General features: G+C 44.3%; 1 protein-coding gene across 1 annotated transcript; it reads right to left on the bottom strand.

Moving 5' to 3' along the window:
- Window positions 1-237: 237 nt before the first annotated feature.
- On the bottom strand, window positions 238-17,068 carry jam3b (junctional adhesion molecule 3b). Its single transcript, XM_085935590.1, has 9 exons — window positions 16,950-17,068; window positions 4,845-4,913; window positions 4,666-4,779; window positions 4,452-4,604; window positions 3,702-3,904; window positions 3,022-3,121; window positions 2,552-2,681; window positions 2,429-2,483; window positions 238-2,303 (listed from the first exon to the last, which is right to left on the bottom strand). Exons 1-9 carry the CDS (start codon window positions 17,065-17,067, stop codon window positions 2,268-2,270), a joined length of 978 nt encoding a protein of 325 aa, XP_085791716.1. The 5' UTR covers window position 17,068; the 3' UTR covers window positions 238-2,267.
- Between the last annotated feature and the right edge of the window lie 2,118 nt (window positions 17,069-19,186).

The following is a 19,186-nucleotide window of genomic DNA, read 5'->3' as shown; positions in this document are numbered from 1 at the left end:
GAAATATTTGGTAAATGGGTCTCATCCTTGTGTCAATTGTGATTTCCTCCCATCACCCTTTCACATGCTATTTCATTCTGCACGTGTTCACTTGCATGTGCTACTAAACAAAAATGTGAGGAAGCATGCATGGATCGAAAGCCATAGCAATCGCTCTTAATATTACAAGTGAATTTTATTGATCACGAATAGTGAATGGACAAATCCCCTCCACCCAACAAGCCCTGGAAAAGCATGTCAGAGTTTAGATGACAGCATTTATTTCTTGGCATTGAGTGAATAATACAAAGTTGGAGCTAAATGACAGCTCAGTTTGGATTTCCCTTGACTAAAAAAAAAACAAAGTTACAGCGTGATAATAGAACCTTTAACATTGTTCCTTTCCGTGTGAAACAACATGCAAATCCTACATATTTTACCATTTCACACTGACATGTTTTGTGAAAAGCAGAATTTAATGAAAGAGCTTCATTTGCAACAATGCGGCAAGAAGTGTGTTTTTTTTATATACAAACTGCAGTCAACACAAGCCAGTAGTATCCTTTTGCCTAATAGTGTGTCCTTACCAAAAATATTTTCCACTATATATAGGCACAACAGTAATATATATATATTTCTATGTCTATTTCAGCATGTCTAGTGTCATCTAAGGGGGGAAAAATATATACATGTTTGCAGATATGTAAAGACGGAAAGCATACATTTTGGGTTACATCATCCCTCTCAAACACCATGTTTGAATGAGCAACAAGAGAAAGATCTATTTTAACGGCAGAAGGCACTTGGGAGGAATGAAATTGGTAGAAATGAAGGTGGAGCCTGCGTGACTCCTTCACCTCAGGTTGGATCCATTAGTGATCTCAAATGAGTTTGTGGTATTGAAACTCACTTGACTGTGTTAATAATTTAACAAGGCGGTATGAACAAATTCCTACGTGCAAATGTTTGGGCACATCATCTCGACCATGGATTACATTTGGTGAGTGAACATTTCCCAAGAAAAATGTCAAAATGGTGAACGTGAATTGCTCAGCTGTTAAAGAACTAGAAGAAAGTTAACACTAGAACAAGGTGTGGGGTAACATTTTGCTGACCACATGCTATGACGTTACTTTTGAATACAAACTTCCATACTCCTTTTCTAATCGGATCTATTTTTCGTTATCTTCTAAAGGATGAAACGACACAAAGTACCTATCTATATACAATCAGTAAAAGTGTTAACCTTCCAGAGCTCTAAAAGGAATGAATGTAACATTTCAAATGATGTTCTCCGCCCCATCCGCAAAGAAATCTGACGTGTTAAATGAAATGAAAAGGGCATGAGCAAAAATTTGGGGAATAAAAATCCCAACTGAAATGATTTGGAGGCGGGGTTGTTGGTTGCATTTCTGTCTTTTTTTTTTTTTTTTTTTCCGAAGGGGCGAGGGGTCTGGAAGGCTAACTCGTACACCCTGTCAAACTTGTATTGTGATAATGTAATAGTGAATGACGCACAACAGTAAATTCTCTATATACAAGATGAACAGCAAGCTGAGAAGGACACTTAAAAAAATCAAGAAAACGCAGCACTGATTGTGTTTCACAGCATTTGACTGGCACTCTTCAAAACCTCTTTCTAAGACAACAAACAAAACAGAGGTCATTCTTTTTTTTGTTGTTTGTGTTTTGACAACAGAACCTGGGCGCGGCGGCCATCCCAGCGGACAAAGTTCAATATGCAAGACTGCTCACCAAGCGCATGTTGATATGCAGAACGTTCTTTCTTTTCCGGTGGCAAAGGTAGAAACGCTTACAGGTGGATGCAAAGTGGTTAAAGTAACATATTTAAACCCACAAGCAAATAATAATTACAATTAAAAAAAAACAAACACAGTTAGTATTTTACAAATATTTAAAAAAGTAAACCTTTATCTATAGGCATTCAAAATATATCCCATCAAAAATAGTCTGACAAATTTCAACAGTAGAAAATAAAGGTTATACAAATGACAAACGGTTTGAAGCGTCATGTAGAAATGTGTCATGTTTGACTGCTTTTGGCGGGACTGTGTGTTTCAGCCAAGTGGATTTGACAAAGAACTTTCAAATCCACGCTTGAATATGAAAAGGTTTTTGCAAACCCTGCAAAATCTGGTCACCTTTGGCAAAAGTCACGTCGAGAGCTCCAGAGCGTGAACTCCGTGACGAGACTGCCCGCCGAGACTGCGGCCGCACATGTCACTGGTTTCACTTGGCACTTTCCCACTGTCACCCTCGCGTCATTTTCATATCACAAATGACGACTTATGTCGAAAGTCACCCTACAAAAAGGACGAAAGAGGCCATTTGAAATCCAGCGCGCTTACATTCGGACACAACAATAGACAAATCATGATGGGACATTATGAGTGAATGTCCCAATATCCCAAATAAATCCTACGCATACCTCATCCTCCGTCCGCACATAGTCCACCCCGTCTCCTTTGGCTGGAACTTTGTAGCTACAACACAGATGACGTGGAGGTGAATGCGTGCGTGTCCAACAAGTCGTCTCGGGCCCGTGTCTTACCTGTTCCCTGCCTGCTTTTGACTTGCAAAGTAACCCCGCTTATACGCGCAGCAGATCCCGGCCGATATACATATCAGTACCACCACCACCACCAGCACTCCCAGGACAATCCCCACCACATCAATATCATCTGCAGACAGACAGTGTTGCATTGGATTCAGACAGACACGCAACAAAAGTGACATCCTTTTGAGGCAATTACTGCGCTCAAATGATTTCTCACGTTCTCTGCCACTAAGCAGGCATTACGATCCACTCTTCATTAGCAAAGCGCTCCACCTATCTCAGATTTGAAGGCTTCAATGGGATTTCTAGTGCTTTCAATGGCTACTGTGGGTTTGACTTTCATTACCGGAGGGGAGGGGGTTAAACAATTCTGTCCACACGAGTACTGTATAAATAAAGTAGTCCACGAACCCCGATGAACTCTTGGAATCTGAATTTCAACTATGTGTTGATGCAGCACTTACAGACTTCCATCTTCTGCGGCGCGCACTCAGCATATCCTGCATCGTTTTTTGCTCGGCAGTAGTACTCGCCGGCGTCTTCTTTTCTGACTGAGATGAAGGTCTACACGAGAGGAAAGAACAAAAGAGCCAGTCAGTGTGTAGCCATTTCACTTATCCAAAGAGAATGCTGACAATCTTTAGTAGCACTCAGATGTCAATGGTTTCATGTGATCCATCTGTTGCATTGTTTTCCCACCAGTCTAGAATTCACCGTCCAATGGTGATGGGCACAGGTGCAAAAAGAACTAGTATCGTCCAAACCTCATTCGTTTACAGCTGCCACTTTCAAATGCTAACACTGGCTCTGGAGTTTGACTGCAGTACGGTGTGATATTTGGCATCTTACAGGCCAGGCCGGGCCAGGCCAGACCAGACCAGGCCAGCGTGGAATCGCTCGGGTGAGTTAGCGGAGCAGCGTCCGACCTCCAAAGCGAGTCCGTTGAGGAATGTGCGAGCGAGGACAGCAGATTCATTCCCCTTGTGGCTCAAGCCCTCCTGCGCCATCAACTGTCTACCCAAAATATCCCGCCCACCCCTAGGCGGGCGTCCAGCCACCGTTCCTGTCTGCCTGCCTGCCTGCCTGCCCCACCCTCCTGGCTCATGCGTGTCCTTGTCCAAAACACACGCGCACACATACTAACCAGGATTCCTGTTTCCGAGTTGAGCGTGTATGACGAGTTGAAGAACTTGATGCTGCTCTTTGGGTCCTCAGGAATTTCCTCCCTGTTCTTGAACCACTGGTACTGAGACTTAGGGAAACCCTCTTCCTCCAGGCAACTCAGCTCGGCCGACTTCCCGAAAGGTACCGATTTGGGGACGTTGCATTTCGGAACCACCGGCTTGACTGCGGTGGCAAAAAAAAGGGAAATGAGATCAGAGCGCAGCATCCAATGAGAGATGCTTTCATGATTTTTTGAGTGATGCCAAAAAATGCAAGCAAAACATGCGGCCCTTGCTTTCTTTAGCACTGCGATTCAAAGCAGATGCAGTTTCAGAGGTTTCCCCTTATAGCCCAGAACATGCCTTTGCAGCTGGGTAGGTCCAGTCGGGTCACAACACATCCTCACATGTATGCCAAAGGCTTGGTGCGACCTACAACACGGTGTCATCTTACCGCATCCAAAGTGTGAACTCACCGGGCAAGGTCTCTCTCTTTTAAGGGCAAAATTCAATCAGGTTATTATTAGCCTCAAATTTGGAATCCTCTTTTTTGGCTCCCGTATTCATATCGCCATACGGTGGGTGACATGAATGTCATTCACTAGATCGCGATGTCACATATTGGAAGATTATTATTGGAAAAAAAAGTGCTTCATACGTTCATTTGTCTGTGATTAAAAAAAAGGGGCAAACCCGGTCGACTAAAATCGGGAACCACCGATTGAGCGTACCTCGGACGACAAGATCAATCACAATCTCGTCAAAGGACTTGAGGTCTTCGGCAGCGGTGACCTCGCAGCGATATTTCGCCGTGTCCAACCGAGTGGCGTTGGTTATCACCAATGTGGCAGGTTCTCGGATCACCGCCCGGTTCTCCAAGTCACCTGCGCAAAGAATAACGTCAACGAGTGAATAAACGGCTGAATTTGTGTACGACCGCTTTACCTGAAACTTTGTTGTTGAAGTACACGTAGCTCGGTCCCTCCGCTTTAATCTTTTTCCACTCGATTCTCGGATTGTTTGTGGAAATGGAGTCGATCAAACACGATAATTCAATTCCTACAGAGTGGACGAAAAGACGATGTGTCAGCACAAGCAATAAATCATTTTGTTTTTCCACTTACTGTCAAACTCATCCGTCCACGGCGAATTGTTGTCCGTCCTGAGTACAACTGCCAACACGCTGAAGTAGCCTTCGAAACAAAGAGACAAGGCCATGCGAAATAAGACTTTCCGCTGCATTAATCTTCGTGATAGTGATGATCTCACGCTAATTTGCACAATACCAGCTGACATGCGCCGAGTTCATTTTAAGACTCTCTCTCCTTGGGGATACGTATGCTCATGTGAAATGCCTTAAAGGAGATGAATGTCAATCCCATATCATGATCCTCTTTTGTTTATGTTCCTCTTCCATCTCTAGTTGTGTTTGTCAAACTATATTGTCAGTGTGTGTGTGGGGGAGTTGTTTCCATACACTGGGTAATTGTGCACGGAGGCATGTGCTCTTTCAGGGCAAGCTTACCATGCCAGTAGTTCAACTGGCTGCCGAGCCCTTTTCTCTCTCTCCCTCCCTTCCTTCTCAGTGGGCCCGATGCTATTGCCTGATGCTTCAAAAAAACACTGACTCGAATAGGGAGGGCCGACAATCAGCAGCGACCAGTAGCAGAGCTAGGATTTTTCTAATGGGGGGGGGGGTCACTGGGTGCCCAAGGATATCGGCCCCCTCCCTATGTCGGCCAGTGGCAGTGACATTATGTACAGTATGTATCTTAATCAAAAAAGGATCGGATAGGATAACTGGAGACGTGGCAAGTGTCTGGGGGGGGGGGGGGGGGGGGGTCACCTGCTAAAGCAGACAATCTAAGCTGATTATCCCACTGCCTTTTTTGGAGCTCATGACAAGACGACAGCTTGTTTAGTACAGACGCTTGAAAATATTTGGAAGCCTTTTGACACAAACCTGTGCATGTGACGCAGGACTGCACAACATGTACTGTGTAACTTGATCTGACATCAAACTAGGCCAGGCATGCTTAGGAGTCCAAAATATCAGAATGAAATAGAAACCAAAGATGATTCCTTCCAACGTAATTCATTTAGGACAATAACTTTCTGTTCAGTGGAACTCAGCTTCCTCTATGGACTACAAAGGTGTGTCCTCATCACTCATTCGCCGAGTTTAGGTGCCCGAATGGTCGGAGATAAAAAGCTTGACGTGAAAAGTCTTGCACAAAAGGATAAGATCACTCAACGTATTCATCGAGCCAATAAAAAGGACAAATCTAAGGACCAGGACTTTAAAATATGATCTAAGACGGATAGACACGATGGCACTTTAAAGTCCGTCATCGGTAACCGTGTAACCATTTGTTCATCTACTTTGATGAAAACAGTCTGTCTGTCATGTCACATTATCTTCATTCTGCTATCTCCATTGCAGCCTGAATGCAATGATGACCAAATACAGACTCTGATTGCCACACAAATGTAATGTGTGGCACGTGACCCCCGACCCCCCACAATAATTTTATGGAATAGAGCAGACAATGTCATTTTTGACACAATGATTCCCAACCACCTTGGCGTGCCATGGAAAAAATCAAACCATTTCACTTCTGATGACCTTCTTCAGCCATCTAGCACCATTTGGATGAAGCACAAAAGTGCATCAATGTTTGACCTCCAAATGACTCTTCTGGATGAATGGACAAAATTCCTCATAACAGCGAGTGCTACCATGCCAAGGATATATATTTTTTTAAATAACTACACCCAAATGTTACGTCACTGCGTATCATTTGTTTTGCAGATGAGCGACGTACATTATCATATTTGGGATGACTTTTCTCTGCTGAGTGAAATCTGCCAGTCAACAAATGGATATCAAAGTTTTTTTTTTTTTTTAATCCTTACTTGCTGACCCCACCATCTGTAATCTTCTGGTTTAATTCCTTTCTAAAGTCTCTCTCCTTCAGGTTTGACATCACTGACTGAGGTTTTCTTGATTCCCGCACGGTGTATGTAATAAATCCCAACCTTGTTCTGTTGTTCCCCTTGGGGAAAAATACACCGTCGGCTGGGATGGTGAGGTTGGTATCATAAATAGAAAGGTTCAATTAAGCAACCTCGAGATATTCCCTGCCTCGTGCGTGCAAAGACTATTCCCACGCCCTATCAAAGCATGAACATCAAAGTATACACACACACACACACACACACACACACACACACACACACACACACACACACACACACACACACACACACACACACACACACACACACACACACACACACACACACACACACACACTGATATCAACCAGTTGCTGTTTTCAATGCGAGCGCTGCTCGTCTAGGATGAAATGAGCTCTTGTTATGACCAAATATGGAGCAGTTGGGGATTTTATGTTTTAATCCATTATATTATTCATCCAGCTGAGTACAGTCAGTTCAATAAATGTACACAGAAGATTAATTTTCTCAACTAGTTTGACAAAAATGAGTGTCGGTGGGTTCCAAACAAACATATAACATATAAGAATGACATGAGGTGCCTAAAAATGTCTGACCTTGTTTGAACTTATCAGAGGTTTTACCGCCTTTTCACGTGAGAGGTAAAGGGAGCATGTGCTTTTGGCAACACGTTGGACGCCAGGTGCATGCGGAGCGTGTATTTGCACAAACGCCACATGTCCAGCATAGCCCGTTTATTCACTGCAACACTCCCAATTTAAACACAGGGATGGATGCCAACCACAGGCCAAGGACGACATCATGGAAAGGTTTGATATGATGGGATATTATTCAATGAGGTTACACCGCCACATTCATTTCTTTCCATTTGTCGAAATATTCAGTGACTCACGAGTGACTCGCAACTGAATCGGATAAGCCTTGGTAACAGATGAATCAGAGTACCGGCAGGTAATTCCAATTTCTTTCACGTTATCCAGGTGTCGACTAACAAGGTGCAGTTTCCTGCCACCGGGCCTCTTTGCGTATGCATTTATGCCGCATTTACATACGTTACCGGAGGCAGTTATCTGGGAGCCCATTCAGGCCGGAGCCTTTGCCTTCCTCTGAGGGCGGCGGGGTCAAATACTCCGCCAGAGCCAATGAGGGGAGCTGGGGGGAGGTGATGGTGTCACCGAATGCCTAGGAACCTGTCACTTTATGTCAGCGTTAATGCTTGCATGTGGCCGCTTTGACTTCCAACAATTACAGCAAGTTCACAGGCTTGGATTAAGGGGAGCCAACTTGGACTACTATTCCACATTTCACAAAAGGCCTCGCCCTTGAGATCATGGACGTTTTGATGCTCGAGGGGTGGCCAAATACACCAACAAAATCACTGGCTTTGTGGCATTTCACAGAACCAAAAAACAAACAGATCACAAAACGTGTATTTCTCAATTCAACAACCCGAACCAAAAAAACAAGTAAGAACAGAATGACATATTTGTACTCCCTGAATGGTTTTATTCAAACTGACTGGCAAAGTCCAGAAGGTTGACTCGCCATCAGCAAGCCTCCCTCCCGGGCATACATTTAAATGCTTTTCTGCCCTTAATTTGCTCTGTCAGAGAAGTCTTCCTATCGTCTTTGACAAGCAGTGCACATTGATATCAACCGTAGCATTAGTAGTGGCCGTCCTGATGGTCCACATGAAGTTTTTTGTGCACCCTGTAAAAACAAAGCTTCCACTGACACAAGTGAATCAAAGTATCAACAATTTTCACAGAATGATCAGTTATGTGAGACATCCTGGTACAGAGCTTATCAGATCCTTGATGCTGTGTAAGAATAGTTGCGTTCACATGCTCTAAACAGCCAAGAGGGCCAATGGAGAGCCACACATTTTTAGATGGGAGGAGGGAATCCAGGCGTCATTTAACAGAAAAATGCTTGTGTCCATTTCAAATACTTGTGGAGAAAGACACTTTGCGTGACCCCAGCTCTGATATGTGTTATGTTATATTTAACTCATTTACTTCATTGGCCTCACGTAACACGACCCCCAAATAAAAAGTGTCGTATGTGTCTAAACACAGCGTTCTGATTCATGTTGTTTGTGGCAATTGAGTTAAGCGGCAAAATTCTCCCGTTTTTTATCCATTTTGCCTCTTGCTGTCGACATCACAGTTGACAGGGCCGGCTTTAAAAAAGCTAACCAGCAGTGATTGGTTTTAAGGGAGCTTGTTGCCCCGTCCGTCACTTTTCAAAAAAGAATGGTGACATCAATCCATCTTTGATGACACCATTTCAGTCCAGTTCTCATTGCTGATAAGGACAACGAAAGAACTCAGAGTGCAGGTCAACTCTATAAATAGTCGATCAGCAGCACCAGAGTGAGCCCTCGCAGCCCACTAATTGGGATGGGGAGGAAGCGCAAAGTTTCAACCTTCCGCAGCCTTTCTGACAAATCTAACGAGCAAATAATCGGCCGCTCCTTTTGACACTTGAAGGAGACAGTAAAAGCCTTGTCAAAACAGTTTGGGGCGCAAAGCCAAGCGTGTGAGCGGGCCTCCCCTGGCGCAGCAATTCAGTTATGCGAACAATGTGACATGCCACACATGTTGGATGTCCACATGAATCGGTGAGCTCCGTGGCATCACTTTAAGGACCATTTGATACCCAAGAGCGGGGCTTGGATAATTCACTTTTTCCGCTGGAGTTGAAGTGAAATGCCAGGCTGGATTGGGGACCGCTATCATGAAAAATTTGTGTTCAATCACACCGGTGGCGCTGCCAGAATTAGCTCCTCGCCACGCTGCACACAGATGGCATCACTCGCGCTCATTACAAATGCTTCGCATTCTAGTCGGGGGCTGCCCGACCCCTTTCTTAATCCTAATTAGGAATGCAATTTCCACGCAGGCCTCTTTCCAGCATGATGAAAATAAGTGTGTATGACTGCAGCGAAGGAAACATTACATCACATGAAAGCCATTTGTATGGCATGAAAGTTGGAATGTTGTGGAGAACATTCGACCGCTTCAAAATTTCTAACGCAAACGTCATTGACGTCAAGCCGTCCGTCACTGTGAATCAACCAATAATTCCACTCCAGCGTAATAAAGCTCTGCCCCCCAAAAAATACACTCAACAGGCTAAGCAAGTTGACCACTTTGCAGACATCAGCATGGACTGAGTGTAGAGAACCACCATGAGCTCATGCCCAACTCACAACGGAACAATACACACACACACACACACACACAAAGGCAGACAACAGAAACGTGTTGACTTAGCAGGTCCAATCTGCTTTATCTGCCTGACTTCCTGCGTGGGCTAAGGACGCCCGTCGAGGGCTAAACTGAAAGGGCGGACACAACAACTGCTCGCACAACTCTGCTGACTTTTAATTCTCTTTTCATGAGTTGTGCATTCAGGCTCCGTCGGATTCAGTAGTTCATTGATTTAATTTGCCTGCATGGACACTTTTCTCATGCCATCAAGTAAATGCATGCAAAGGCAGGCACCCAATCTCACAGAGCACACAAGGCAGGCATCCCCTGCCCGGCCTGGCCTGCCCTGGCCTGGCCTGGCCTGCCCTGGCCTGCCCTGAGGATCATTTCCAGCTTCAACTTTGTCAAATGATGAAAATAAATCATGTACGAGTCTGCCGTAGTACCTTCATGAAAAAATCAGGATGCCGAGTTCAATGATGAAAGAACCCTGGGACCAAATCAGGGCTGTTCCTCGCTTCAGAACACCGACAACCCCCTTAAGACAACAAATGTTCATACAAAGATTTAAATAGTAAATAGTTTGTGAAGGCTTGCTGAGTTGTGGAATAGGGAATGTAACTTGGACAACAGCTGGGAAAGGAAACAATCCCAGGCTTTTGATGCTGCGCACCACAAGCGACCCCCCCCCCCCCCCCCCCCCCCCAATTCCCGGAGCCGTGCTTCCATCACCTGCTCCGAGTGGAATCCTTCGTGGGTTTCCCTCGGAAATACCAGACCGACTTGGAAAAGCCACAGATACACACCTGAACCTCCATTTTACAGCCTTCAATTCCTTACATAATGTATCTCTTATAGTTGATGTGTCAAATATTCCATCAGTTAGCAATGTGTGGGACGGGCCCCCGGCCTGCAAGGAATATTCAGACTGCATGGAATTCTTTGAGTGCGCTTGACACACCCGGTCCTAATAAGCCGTGACTAATAGTCAAAAATGCAATCTTCTTAGAGGCATCACTGACTCACTTATGAGTTTGGATCCCTCGTGATGGAGGCTGCTATTCTCATTTTTCAGAGATGCACATTTGCGCTGAAAGCCAGGTTGAAAGCTAATAAAAGCAGACGATAGATAATTGCTACACCTCAAAGCAGTATGCGCAAAGGAATAACGGTGAGGAAACTTTCATGTGGGGAAGAAGAAGCAGCGTGAGGAGGCAGGGCAGGGCAGCAGCAGCACAAAAAGCACATGTCTTCAAGTTAACATTTCATGCTATACGGCTGTTTCTATTTTCTCAAATTATTGCTCGGCTTTTCGCTGGTGATGATTTAGTCATTTAATGTAAACATTGCGCTGTTTTTTGTGGTACAAAAAATGATTTATTTTTTTTAATCGCAGAGACCCAAGAGTAACAGTTTTGCAACAGTTTAGCGCATTCTTGTGACTCGAGTTCGCAGGGAGGCGCCATTTGGCACACATCACCAAGGCAATGAAGGAATGAACATCTCAAATTTCTCCATGAAATATAGACGAGCTAAACAGAAGAACAAAACTGGACTTGCAAGTCATGGGAGGTCCGATAATTGTGGCGCTCAAAGGAAGCATCTCCCTGCTGTAGAGCATTTTTTTAAGCTCATATGTTTACGTGTTGCTAATGACCGTGGAATTTATGCTCATGTCTCAATTAAAGTCTCAGCGAGGAAATGGCATTTGCGATAACGTGCTCATTTGGGCTATTACTCGGGATGACAGGATGTGAAGTTTAATGTTTGGAATTGTTTGCTAACAACAACAATTAGAACCTTTACAGCAAAAAAAATAGAATCAGGAAATCTCCTCAGTCTGTAGAATGTTTGACCGTCAGATCCTTCCTCTTGTTTTTCCAGTTACGTTTTATCTCGGGCTGAAACCCAGTCAACTTAAGAGTTATTAATGACTGTGATGACACGTGATAAAGTGATAGAAACCCCCCCAAATAGCTTCCCTTTTCACTTTTGGTTCCTATGACATGGAAAAGCAAGCAGAGCCCGCATGTAAAGCCCTTCATTCTATCAGAGCTCAGACAGAGGCCAGCCACCATGCTACAAACGCATCGCCTATGTCTGGCATCCTGACAACTATTTCAGGCACTTACATACCACAAAGTATGCGCTCACACACACACACACACACACACACACACACACACACACACGTGGCAAGTGGTGTGTGTGTGTGTGTGTGTGTGTGTGTGCGTGCGTGCGTGCGTGCGTGCGTGCGTGCGTGCGTGCGTGCGTGCGTGCGTGTGTGTGTGAGCTGTATCTGAGCTTCAAGTCATGCATTAGCCCCGATACAGACCATTCAGGATACAGGTGATGTTTTGTGACAGAATCAAGAAAGTGCATTCATGCTGCTACTAGCCAGCATCTCAACTTTTGATACAACGAGTTTTGCTCCCATCAACATTGGATATTTGAAGATAGCAACAGCTATTGAATATTTGACCCAAAAGCTAATGGTGCAATTCTGCCATTCGTGTATGGACTGAAACAACCCAAGAGTGAGCATAGACCGTGGCCAGGGGCACATTCTCCAAAAAATGACCCAGACTTGAGGTTTCATGTGTGCCCGAGCATACGTCGCCTCGTGTGAGTGATTTGTTGTCGTGACTCACTCCCGAAAATGAGTCAAGGCCATCCGACATCAAAACATGTGATGGTTCTGCAATAACAAGAACAACCAAAAACAGGTCATACACCTACCTCCCCAATTATTGTCCAGTGTGAAAACGGCTGGTTGGGAGCAAGCTCATATGGGATCATGTGCTCGACAGTACATCTTTGAGCAAAAATAGAAGCTGGCGTTTGGTTTCTATCACGTTGGAAATACTGTCCCACACGTTTCATAGAATCTCATTCCAATTATTGGTCTAGGTTGTTACTTTACTCAGCTGTAGTTCAACACTTGACCTATTGTGCTCGTGAGTTAGTGTTCTTGAAGACACACACACACACCACTAATAACTCATTTAACTGGGCACCGAGATTTCTGCACGGAGCCTAACCCAAAGCGCTCGACTACACCGTCATTGCCAAGTGTGGATGCACTGAGTCATTCATTTGTGCAATGAAGTCAGAGATGTATAATTTCTGCCCCTCGGGATCTCCCTAGCGATGCCATTATGAAAGATACCGTGTCGCCAAAAAGTCATCTATTCCAAATGATTTGCCGAAAACAACATTGCCTGATTGTTATCCTTAAAGAACCATAAATATATTCATCATAGAAAATGAATGGAAGGATGGATGGATGTTTGAGAGAAGTCCTTTTTCACAAGTATTATCAAAGACCCCATTTCCAGGTGGGCCCAATGGTTTGGAAATAACTCATGGCGAACACCTGAGCTTTAAACCGCAATTGCCTGGCAAACCAAAAAAGAAATTAAACGGTTCCAGAGCCATTTTGTGGTTTTGAATGTTAGTGTGAAAGTCTCTCGGGGCTAAGCTCCATCCATCTTGGGCATTGCCTCGGCAAAAATTAAAAGGCTAATTAGTTTGCTAACTTCCCGATGTTTGATCCATGGTGGCCTCGTTTGACCTATTGATGGATGTACTATCCAGTAAAGATACAAGCAGGATCTACTTTGTTTTCCCCCCTCAAGGGAGCATGTGACACCACCCCAGCCAGCCCATCCTCCGATAAATATCATCAAACAGGAAGTCATTTGTGTGCTGTGCACAGATACGTATTTAACGGTTCAGTGCATCCAGAGAAAACATTTGTGCTCAATGGCCTCCTACTCTTTCATTTTGCTTTTCAAATTGAAAGCAGGTAGCGGCCATTTTGAGATATCGTCTGGATTCTTTCTTCACAGCTTGCCCTCCTCTCTGCTGTTATCGGCAGGACGGACAGACTTTCTTTTGATCTTTCAGGCAAACAGGTTGTTGTTGCACCTTATGGAGGAGGTTTTTCAAGCTCCATGTGTTTTTCATTTGGAATGTTACATTTGCTTGCATGGACACTCAGCTTTGGGAGGGACGCTGTAGATATTTCTGGTGACGCCTGCTTGCGCCACAGCTCCAAACACCTCCACCCACTCCTGCTCAGCTGTTTCGGCCAATTCCAGAGTAAGCAGCCGTGTGCCGCCGCATTCGCTTGATACACTTTGGGCTCCGCAATAGAGAAATATTCATGACAGCCTGTAAGGGATATTTTTGATGATCAACATTGTCCAAATTGGAGTGAGCAGTACTCGGTGGTCTCTGGCGAAAAATCATTCCTTTCTCGCTGTGACATCTGAGCCGGGAGCAAAATGTCAATATGCCAGAGCTGACTCTCACTCAGGGCTTTCTGATATGAATAACTCCTGACTTGTAACAAACAAATGCAGAGCATTAAGGCACTTCTTTGGGTTTGCCTGCTGCCCCATAGCCAGCGCCGCATTGCGTGCCATTCTCTGTGTGCCCCAAACATTTGCTCGCAAGCTTTGGGTGGGTCAGGAAACATCTGACAACATACGGGCTCCTCTGGGAGCGACTATCTGCAGTCATCTTAGGGGATATTGACTCCTGGCTCGCCAAGCCAGCGCTCGGCTGCACACGCCAAACAATGAGAGAAGCCTCGGCTCTCTTTTGGACAAAGAGCGGGTTTGGTAGCGTCAGTCCACGAGTAGCACGTTGAGAAGCGCTGTCGTGTGATGAAATGGCTTATCAGCAGAGTACATAACAACAAGCAGCTCTTTTACTTTTCTCATCATGCAGATAAAGAGATGGCTCCGATTGGATTTCGTTGTCATCCATGAATGAAAACAAAGATAAAGTGTTGCCGCTCGTCCAAGAAAATAGTGTTGAATCTTGAACTTTCAATGATGCTCGAGTCAAAGTAGTCCGCTCAAAGTTTGTATTTGATTCAAACGAATCCACTTTGAGCATCGTCCAGAGTCTCACATACTTTTGCTCCATTCCATCCACTCTTGGCAAAGACAGAGCAGATGCTCGCTCTTCTACGGAATATTCCAAGGCAAAGTGCTCGGATGAAGCCTAAAATGTCAATGCGTTCATTCCATTAGGTCCGATTGGAAAGTCTGCTGTAAGCATGTGCACTTAAAATAACAATGGCCTGTGTCTTGTGCTCCGTTGACAGATGACTAGGATGATATTTGCAGCTATGTTCAGTCATGTTGGCTTTAGCCTTCACTTGGAATAGCTGAGGCCGTGCAGACGACGGAATGAAATTGCAACTAAAAGGCACATCTGACCATAAATCCATATAACGCAAGCTTGCGTGGCCCCGAGACATGCGCATGAAAAAAACAAGTTTTGACGCAGCGTGACTCCAAAAAGAAATGTATTTCAATTAGTGGTGGCCTATCCGTGGCTATTAGTATTTCACAAGACAGCCTTTAGCCAGCTTGAATCTCGCCAGCCAGATTAATGCTGTTTCTAAAGACACGGACGGGCAATGCTGGCTCAGAGCCAGTCGACCACATGGCTAAGCCCCTGTCCGAGCAAGACAAAAGAAATTCTTAAATCTTCACCAGCTCACTGCTCTCTCTGAAAATGTCAATTGTTCTCCTGCCATGCCCTGTCACAGATTTGCTTTGGGGAAACCCGATCAAAAGTAGCCTCCATCGCCTCAGGTTAGAAGTAGACGCTCAATTACGTGTCACATTTTGTATTTTATGTTTCAAAGTTGACCCCTTAAGTTTCATGTCTATCATCCCTTTGAATGATCCCAGGAGGGTCTCATGTCTGTACTTTGATTACTATTTTGGTCCCACTCATGCCTGAGAATGAACCTGTGTCCAAGGGTAAGACGGAGACATACAATTCATGCCAACTCATGTTAAGGTTTGTTTCCTTGAGTCAAAACAGGTTAGGAGCAGTGTTTCAAACAAGACAACTTGTGATATTGCTCTATATTAAAGCTACATTATCACCGCTAAACCCAAACGACTGGATTGGACTAGGATATGGTTGTTAGGGATTTTCTTGCTTGGTCCGAACTAAATAAGACTCAAAAAGGTCACGTAAGCAGCGCCGATTCCCAGAATGGCTGCTCACGTAGCTCAGCAACAAGTGGCTTATTTAACCATGACTTATTTAAAACCACGCGGCTACGAAGATGATTTGTTCCTGTAATATTTCTTTCCAAACCCGTACGCCTCCCACATTGTTATGGTTCGAACTGCTGGAAAGAAAGAAAGAAAAAAACACAGAGTTCGCCTCCGCAGGTGTGTGTGGGTTCATGACTTCCAGCTGTATGCTGATAAAACGGCGGCGAAAACAGATCGAGCCAGCCGATTCTGTTGGCTTGTTTTAAAACGCTTTTAAAAGAGTTCACAGGAGAGAGCGGGGGAAGGAGCAGAGCAGAGGATACTGACTGGCCCGATTCCTCCCGCGGACAGCCAGCCAGCCAGCCAGCCAGCCTGCCTGCCCGCCCGCCTGCCTGCTTTATTCAGCCGGCAGGAAAAACCGTTATCTCGCATCACTACTTCGAACATCGCCGCCGCGGCGGCCCCCACAGCCACGCTAAATAGTTAACGGCACGTCCACGACCATGTTTAATTCACAAGCACCGGGGCGTCCTTTGAACTTAAAAGACAAACTTTTTCGAAAAGTAACCAAAACGCGATGGGGTGCACACGCTAGAAGTGACCATGGCGTTTATGTTCCTTCCTTCGTTCGTTCGTGCGATGCAGGCGGGCGAACGATGAATACGAGCAAACTGAGTCAAACGATGGCTCGGGCGAACTGATCAAAAGCGGCTTAAAACACTCGACCTGCTTACTTTGTAGTCTGTTAGTAAATTGTACCAAAATGGCGACTATATATGTGTAAAAACACGAGTAAGTCCGTCTCTTTTCCAAGGTAGAGCTTCTCGTACGTCTGATGTGAGTTTTAGTTTGACGAACCTTGTCTGATGGGATCCTCCGCTCAACTCAAATCACGAACAAACAGCGGCACAAGTAGCTCGACTTAAAATGACGCGCTCCTTGTTGACAAAATACAACAACCGTGAGTCTGCTGGATTGATTCTTTTTTTTTTTTCCTACTTACAGTGAGTTGAGAGGAGAGTCAGGAGGCAAGCCAGACGCGCTTTCGCCATCTTGGAGTCGACGCTATGCTCGCTTTGACCCGCAGTACATGCGCAAAGTAGCCTAAACAGATTTGGCATCGGTCGGATTGAGAGAGAGAGAGAGAGAGAGAGAGAGAGAGAGAGAGAGAGAGAGAGAGAGAGAGAGAGAGAGAGAGAGAGAGAGAGAGAGAGAGAGAGAGAGAGAGAGAGAGAGAGAGAGAGAGGGGGGGGGCGGTATTACACGAGGGGAGGGGGGAGGATTTCCAGTAGGTTTCCATAGCTACCGGAAAGCATCAGTCAAGTTGCCAAGAATTTATAGTTGATACAAAGTGTGAGGCTTTTGTTTTGTTTTACTAATGTGGCCTTGTGCTACGTTGCAGTTGCGCCAGGGAGGAAGCAGAGCCCAGTGGAAATAAGAAAAAAAAAAAAAAAAGCGACTGGAACTCATCTTGACTGAGACTTCCAACTCCTGACGTAGAAAGTGTCTGCTATCTATCCAGAGACCAAAATAAAGTGGAATGTAATTACAAGTAAAACAATACAGTCAAGTTAAACAAACTTAAGGTCACTTCTCCCGGTCGGGGGGTCACGAGTGTATTCCGGCTGAAGACAGAATCTGCATTTTTGAACGTTCGATTCGACCTCGTTCGGTGCTTTCGTGTACTTATCTCCCAAGTTGTACAACTGAAAATGTTTGTGTGTGTCAAATTATTATGAAGGATTTGAGGGAAAAGTCAATAAGATTGTGATTACTCTTTGGTAAACTTTAATCTGTTCATCTGTTTGCTGTTGTTGCTCAATTTCGACTCAACGTGTAAATGGACTGGATGTAAATCCAAATATGTCAGCGCCTATGATACTTTTTCTCAATTGAACTTTTTTTTTTATTGTTAAAATATCAAGATGGCATCAGTACTGACAATGACAGGGAGAGATACTTTTAGTTTTCTTATGTGAGCGCATGAAATGACATTTGTTATTGCTATAAGAGCTTGAATGACTATAGAAAGCCTTTGTGGATCAAGCGGCCAGATGGCAATAGGCCGTGGCATCCCAATGGACCTTGTCTGTTATTGCTTTAATGCCAAAATAATCCTTCACCAGGACCAAACTACAACTAGTAGAACTTTGATTTAGAAAATGGATGAGAAGAGATAGAACGGAATCCCGCCCATTCCTAATCATGGGCCAATCATTTATAAAAAATGTTTTAAAAAAAAAAACAGTAAAATCACAAACAAAAGTGTAGCAAATGTGGTTTTGCATTTTTAAATTGAAACTGGGGCTGGTCTTTTAATTCTATCAACATTTTGGGATAAACCTTCTAGTATAAATGCATAGAATTATTCAAAGAAGATACATTACAGATTTGTACCTGCATTGATTTCATATAAAAGAAAAATAATAACAAGCTGATTATTGTATTCTAGATTTAGATTGGAACATTGATGAGTTTGGCCATATGGTGGTTTGGGAGAAACTCTTGAGATTAGGAGCAATTTATGAAGTCCATACAAAGAAGTTGGGTTGATTGTGTGAATTATGCTTGCAAAAAAAACAAGAGACAATATACATTTGTTATGGTCACTTTGGAGTTTTCAGCAAATTTCCAAGCCTTTGGATGATGTGCTAGGCATATTTTTCGATGAGGAAAACAGAATGGGCGGGCCAGCCTTGTTTTGAGTGAACAGGTACACTATGAGACATCTATCTATCTAGCTAGCCCTGCACATGTACTTTATGCACTTCACTTATTTCCATGGAACAATGATGTTGACGTCCCCCAGAGCATAGACAGATACAACATAGCTAAATTATGCACCAAATGCATCAAGCTTTCTACTTCCTGAGCTTGATGGGAAGAAATAGAACTTTGGAACACACACACACATGCACGCACACACACACACACACACACACACACACACACACACACACACACACACTCTTTTTTACCCCTCCATTGTGTTCCTTGTGTCTTTTGAATAATAGAAGTGACTTGAGATGTATTGAATTCTCAGATTTATTTCCAACGCTTCGAAAAGCTGGCCTAAGAGTCGATCGACCAAATAGTTTTTTGCTCATGTCCCTTGTACGGTAAATATCTGGACATACGTACAAGATGAACGAATGACCTCTTGTCTGATATTCGACTTTTCCGTGTACCCGGCAAAAATGCTGAATTTGAGCACACTGTTCCAAGACCTTTGCATGTAGT

This window comes from Syngnathus leptorhynchus, chromosome 17 (assembly GCF_054491065.1).
Source record: "Syngnathus leptorhynchus isolate UIUO chromosome 17, UIUO_Slep, whole genome shotgun sequence".
NCBI lineage: Eukaryota > Metazoa > Chordata > Actinopteri > Syngnathiformes > Syngnathidae > Syngnathus > Syngnathus leptorhynchus.
The sequence above is the reverse complement of the archived record's forward strand: the minus strand, read 5'-3'. Positions and strand labels throughout refer to the sequence as shown.

Bases quoted from the DNA above. Each gene is read 5' to 3' on its own strand.
- jam3b (XM_085935590.1), bottom strand. From the start codon at position 17,067: ATGCCAAATCTGTTTAGGCTACTTTGCGCATGTACTGCGGGTCAAAGC. The intron at 4,780-4,844 runs GTAAGTGGAAAA...TCCACTCTGTAG, and splicing joins GTGGACGGATGAGTTTGACA to GAATTGAATTATCGTGTTTG. The intron at 2,484-2,551 runs GTAAGACACGGG...TCTGTGTTGTAG, and splicing joins CAAAAGCAGGCAGGGAACAG to CTACAAAGTTCCAGCCAAAG.